Source organism: Cryptomeria japonica, chromosome 7, assembly GCF_030272615.1.
Source record: "Cryptomeria japonica chromosome 7, Sugi_1.0, whole genome shotgun sequence".
NCBI lineage: Eukaryota > Viridiplantae > Streptophyta > Pinopsida > Cupressales > Cupressaceae > Cryptomeria > Cryptomeria japonica.
Genome location: NC_081411.1, coordinates 248,344,959 through 248,351,676, shown reverse-complemented (window position 1 = coordinate 248,351,676; position 6,718 = coordinate 248,344,959). Strand labels below are relative to the sequence as shown.

The 6,718-nt window shown below is 29.8% G+C and overlaps 1 protein-coding gene across 1 annotated transcript; it reads left to right on the top strand.

The window, feature by feature from the left end:
* Nucleotides 1-374: 374 nt before the first annotated feature.
* LOC131856634 (SKP1-like protein 1B) lies at nt 375-966 on the top strand. Its single transcript, XM_059208484.1, has 2 exons — nt 375-671; nt 793-966. The coding sequence occupies exons 1-2, from the start codon at nt 375-377 to the stop codon at nt 964-966; spliced, it is 471 nt and encodes a 156-aa protein (XP_059064467.1).
* The last annotated feature ends 5,752 nt before the right edge of the window (nt 967-6,718 follow it).

Genomic DNA, 6,718 nt, shown 5'->3' with positions numbered 1-6,718 from the left:
AACACCTGATTTAGTTTATTCAGTATTCTAACATCTGGACACTCCTGGAATCCCAGTTATATCTTCATAGCGCCCCCAACATCTTGTTACTTCTTTTAATCGTGTTTTGTATTTTGCTCAACCGTTTAACTGCAAAATTCTTTCAAGTGTAACAGCTAACAAAATTTAAGTTTTAGATTTACCTATCGACGCATCCATTGATCATTTATGCCTTTTAGCGTTTCAAATACTAGTAAGAACTCTTTAAATACGGACCCTCTAAGGCTGATCATCGTAATGTATTAAGTAATATCAGTTTTATATTTTATATTACCTGTGCTGAATTTTCTATCCTCTCAGTTTAATTTAGTTTTTTTTTCCTAATTTCGGTGTCAATGGAAGGCAAGGTGATTTTAAGCAGCTCCGACGGTCAAGTATTCGAAGTGGATATGAAAGTGGCCATGATATCGCAAACCTTAAGTAATATGTTAAAGGATACAGGGGATACAGGTAGTGAGACTCCCATCAAATTGGCAAATGTTTCCAGTAGAACTTTTAATCTTATTATCGAATACGGCAAATACCATGTTGAAGCCCAAAAGTCGGATACAAGCAAACCAACTGCGGATTTGAAGAAACGGGTTAGGGAGTTGGTAGCTGATGATAAAGACACTCTCTTCCAGTTGATGATCGTATGTTTCATTGTTTTACTGGTTCTCATGAAAAACAAAAAGCATTGCTCTCTTAAACCTTAGCTGCGTTATTTGCTGCTTTTTCTCCTTACATGATTTATTCAAAAATTGTTTTGTGCAGGCAGCAAATTTCCTTCACATTCTGAGTCTTCTTGATTTATCATACCAAATTGTGGCCGAGGACATTGCTGCATGTAAAGACCAACAAATGATTCGCCAAAAATATAACATAGAAAATGACTATACCCCTGAAGAGGAGGAAGAGGTTTTAAAGCTGCATAATATATTTGAATGACACACACTTAAGTTTTCAAATTTTGGAATTTGAATCATATATTTACTAGGAAAACCAATTAAAATGATTCTTTCTTTTGAACCGGAATACAAAATAAATCTTATAGTATTAATCGTTTTTAGAATAAATAAAATTATTTATCACTTTTTAATATTTTATATATCGAACTATTTGTTCGTTATGTATTTATATACTCTTTTTTTGTAAAATATGTCACGTATAAATAAATTACATTCGAAAGCTAGAAATATGATTAAGAATTATTGAGGAAATTCAAAAAATTTAATTTTGAGAAGAAATAATTTTTATTGGTATTTGTTCAGTTTGATTGTTATATTTGCACGTGTAAATCTTAATAGTTTTTTTTGACAAACAAATGCACTCAGAATTCTACTTATAATAATAGAGAAGCTATTTTTAGTTCACAAAATATTTTGGTATTGGTGAGTATTAGATGTGCATTAGATTTAGTCTTGGGATTTTGCATCAGTAATTCTAATGCTTCTACTTATTTTCCATCTACTTCTAAACCCTCCTAGAATTTTAATGCATCTTTTCAATCTAAACTCATTTCTAGAATTAATTCCAATGTTACAAGCAAAGTCTAAGGTCCTCATGCTTGAGAAATAACTTGATACTTTAACTCAATAAATAAACATCTTGAAATAGATGAGCCACTTATTTCCATGTGTTTTGCCTTTTTGTGTGAACCCTACACTTAATTTTCCAATTTCAAGAGGTTGTTCATTCCAGATAATGCATGCATTGGACAATGAAATCATCATTAGACTACCAAGCATTGTGACCTTTAGTCTCATTTGCACTAACCACTGATCTTCAACATCATGATCTTATTATGTCGATCATGTACATCAACATTAAAATTAGTGAGATCTTTTAATTTGGAATTGCATCCTCCTTCATTTGGTGATGTATTTCATAGGATCGCCTCTATTCCATCATTTTAACATTACCTCTTACTAATGCATTCTATTTTATATACATAAAGAACATGACATTTTGCAACAATTAATAATAGAAAAGGTATTTTTAGTTCACAAAATATTTTGGGATTAGTGATAGATTTGGATGGTATTAGATGTGTATTAGATTTAGTCGTGGCATTTGGAATCAATAGTTCTAATGCCGCTACTTATTTTCCATCTACTTCTAAACCCTCCTAAAATTTAAATGCACCTTTTCTACCTAAACTCACTTCTAGAATTAATTCTTATGTTACAAGCAAAGCCTAAGGTCCTCATGCTTTATAAATAACCTCATACTTTAACTCAATAAATCAACATCTTGAAACAAACGAGCTTCTTATTTCCATGTTTCTTTCCATTTTGTGTGAGCCCTACACTTAATTTTCCAATTTGAGGAGGGTTTTCATTCATCACTAGACTAAAATGTATTCTTGTATGGTTTCAACCACTTGCAAAAACTAAGCACTGTGCTATTTAGTCTCATTTGAACCAACCATTGATCTTCAACATGATGATCTTATCATGTTGATAGTGTACATTGACACTAAAATTGTGAGATCTTTTTATTTGGAATTACATCTTCCTTCAATTGGTGATGTCTTGTATTTCATAGGACCATCTCTATTCCATCATTTTCTCATTATCTCTTATTAATGCATACTATTTTTTATACACAATGAACTTGACCTTTTGCAGAAATCAACCATATTATCATTCCTCAAACAAATTGTACACATTTTTCTTTAGTTGTTTAAAATATTATTTGTTATGTGCATATTATTGGTATCCCCATCATGACCCTTTGATCATGAAATCTCATAGGTCCATCATAGCAAATATTAAGGTAATAAAATAACCTATAATATTATAAAACTTTGACACCATGCATTGTACAATCCAATTATTATCATGTCACTTGTATTTTGAGTTGATGGTTGCATCAACCCCATACAAATGTAATAAAGCGTGATCTTGGGGATTATTTTGTGTTAATTAATAATCACTATATAATGATGCTACTTGAAATATTTGAAACTAGTGACATCCCGTAGGATTAGGTAAACCATTAATGTTAATGTTATTTGATGAATATTTTTACTCTAGCCATATTATAAGCTCATCCTCCTTATAATGTGCATGCTTGACCTAATATGAGTACCCTCAAAATTATGGTGAGTTCTTCTTTTATTGAGATATATTGCTCTAGGGCTAGATCATGAATTACAATGATATTAATAAATTTGGTGGCTATAATCCTTATAATGTTTTCTCTCATATTTGCTTCCTCTACTTGATAGTATATGATATTGAGTCTAAATAGTTTTATTGGGAACATAAAAGAACAGGAGAGCTAAAGTGTAACAAATTTCACCCTTAAGATTAAATACTAATTAGCATAATTTAATTATAAAATTAAAATATTAATATTGATATTATGATATCCTAATTTATTTATGAAATTGAAATATTAATATTTCTTCATATTTATAATAATCTCGTGTTCATTTGATGTAGCTAATTTTTTTTAACATTAAAGATTTTGTTGAATAAAAACTTGCTTTCTCTTACTTTGATAATGATAGGACATATTTTATACTAGAATAATATCTAGCTAATTAATGAAATAAATTAAATTTTAATCATTAAGATTTTCATACGAGGTGATCATGCAATAACATTTCTATACACATTCTAAACATTGTTATAATGTTTTAGATGATGGTTATATCAAGTCATCATGTTTTTAAATCTATACAAGTTAAATTTGAAACAAACATTTTACCATTTAATTTACAAACTAATCAAAAGTAAAGTAATTTGTTACATTTATCATTAGAGGAGTGAAAAATAAATTATCATTAGTTGCCACATATGCAGTTTCAATAGTTTCTATAAAATAAAAGTTCTAGAGAAATTTATTTAATAGAAGCTATAAACAATCACACTAGAAATATTAATGAAATAGACTAACCATCCCTTTTTTGATACCAACATCTATTCAATGATACATACAAGAGGTTTACTTCACTATCTACTATAATTCATCTAATGGTACCTTTAGCCCTAACCTAATATTTATTATTCAAGCTATGCATTTGTAAACAAAGCACTCACGTTCATAGAGTAAATATTCTAACTCAATTATTTCTTGTTTTATGTATATTTTTATTTGAATTTTCTTTGCCAATAGTCTTATACTTCTATTTATTCGAGAAAAGATAATTATTTTATTATACTCCTTCTTTCTATCGTTTTTATTATTAGATCTTTTAGAATACTTGCTAAGTATAACTAGCACAAATTCTCTTTATCTCTCCTCCAATAAATAATAATAGATTTTTTTAGATACATTATCTTTATTTATAGCTCGACACACTTGAAAGGATTCTCTTTTAATCATTTATCTGGAAATTATTTTATTTAACATTGTGAGTGTTGAATTTTTAATGTAGATAATTATATGAATTGAGGGAAAAGATTTGTGTTGATTATTTAAATGATTAAACACAAAAGAAAAATATTAATAGTTTACAATATTTAACCTAGCAAAAATTTTATGCTACTAACTTAATGATTGCATCTTACATTGGTAGATAACAATTCATGCATTTTGTATTCTCTAGTCACACAACACCTTTAACGAGCATAACTAAAACTATTACACTTAAAATTGAAGCTTAATGATTATCTCAAAATTGTAACTAAGGATGAATTGCATGCATGGTGCTTCATAGTAGTGAACTTGAGTTGAATGGTTAAACTCGAGCATCACTTGTCAACATACTCCCCCTTGATGCTAAGAAGGATTGCACGATTATATCAAAGTTTTATAAACTAAACCTATGCAACTCATTGTGTAACATTACCATCACTTTCAGATTATAGACCCACATAGTACATTTGTCATAGAAGTCAAGTACCCATTTAGTCATCTCTCTCACTCATGATAGATAACAAAGCTTTCCACTTCTTTCTCTAACATAGAGAAGAGATCACAGTCTTTCAAAATACACGGAATGCTTTAGTATGGTAACCATAATAAGTAGCCATTAAATAATTAACTCAAACATTCAAACCTTGATTTTAGAGTACTTCAATTTAAATATAAATATTTAGGAATATAAAACCTTTTGATTATATTTGTTAACTTTTTCTATCTAGATCAATCAATCCAACCATGATCAATCTATAATTTTTTTTCAATGTATCCATTCTTCTCTCTCTTCCAACATAACTTTTTGGAGTGTTTTTTGATTTTTTAAGTATACAAGGATGAAGATCCCAATAATTATCTTTCTTATGCCCTCCTTTTTGACAATGCGAATGTTGCATGCACCTTGTTCTTGAGCCTATAATACTGGTAACATGAATTTTATCATTCTTACCATATTTGATGTCTTCATTGTTTGGCCTCATAACTAGAGAACTGAGCTCTCTAATTTCTTCCCCATGTTTTCTCAAACCTTTTTCATCATAACCAATTTTCTTCATGACCTACAAACCAACATTATTTTCAACCCAACGTTTATTATTATGTAGATCAGGAAATTGGGAAATCATCAAAGCAATATCAAGTTAGGACAATCACAAAACCTAAAACTGCAAAGAAAATAATCCTAATCCAATCAATGAAAACATAAAGACAAGATATTCAAATTGCATGAAATCAAAGAAAACCAATGCAGATATCTCCTTCATGTGGTTCCATTGTTCTTCTTTCACCTTCAAATTTGATGTTGATCTCACCTATAAGTGTAAAATGCAAGTAGAAAGCAAGTTGAGAGATGAAATTTGCAGCATAAGGCTAGTCGAAAATGTGATTGATTGATTGATTGATCGATTGAAGAAACTCATCCAATTTATAGAAAAATTGGAGAGAGGACAAGATTAGCATGAAATTGATACTAGAGGCAATTAATTTCAAAAATGGCAAAAATGAGTTGAAGGAAGAAGGTTATGACACCTTCTATGTCATAAATTATGACATATTGCCAATGCAAAGGTTAGAAGACTAAAAGCCTATGACATCTTGCTATGCCAACGGTATGATGCATGAGAAATTCATGCTTCCACTGAAGCACAAAAATAGGGAGAGACTAGAGAGGAATTGATTAGGTGGAAATTGAATTTAGCAAATTAGAAAATGAAGTGGAAATTAGGAATTAGGAAAATTAGAAATGATGAAATAGAAATTAGGTGAATTAATTAATAGGTTTTCATCCATTAATTAATTCATGAAAGAGACCTAGGACTAAACAAATAGATTTATTTAACCCACAAAGAAAAAGAAAAGGATTAAATGAACAAATCATAAAACCCTAACAAATAAGAGGACAAGGAATTAGGTCACAACAACAAGAAATTAATGTAGATTCGATCATGATTCTGACTGATAAAGGACCAATGTTGATAAATGATTAAAATTGGTTAACAAAAATCAATGACAAATTGACCAAGATTGACAAGGAGATCAAATTGAAAAGGCACCAATTGATGTGATTAAAGAGGACAAGGACCGATGATGAATCGATCGCAAAATGACAAAATTGGCAAGGACAAGGATCGATGATGAATCGATCGCAAAAATGACGATATTTGACAAGGACAAGGATCGATGACGAATCGATCGCAAAAATGACATGATTGACAAGGACAAGGATCGATGACGAATCGATCGCAAAAATGATGTGATTGACAAGGACAAAGATCGACCAAAATCATGACTAAAGATTGTTATCGACAAGACCTAATTCAAAAGTGATAAA

What these genes read in the sequence shown, in the direction of transcription:
- LOC131856634 (XM_059208484.1), top strand. Translation starts at nt 375, where the DNA reads ATGGAAGGCAAGGTGATTTTAAGCAGCTCCGACGGTCAAGTATTCGAA. An exon ending in CTCTCTTCCAGTTGATGATC is followed by an intron (nt 672 to 792) that starts GTATGTTTCATT and finishes TGTTTTGTGCAG; the next exon opens with GCAGCAAATTTCCTTCACAT.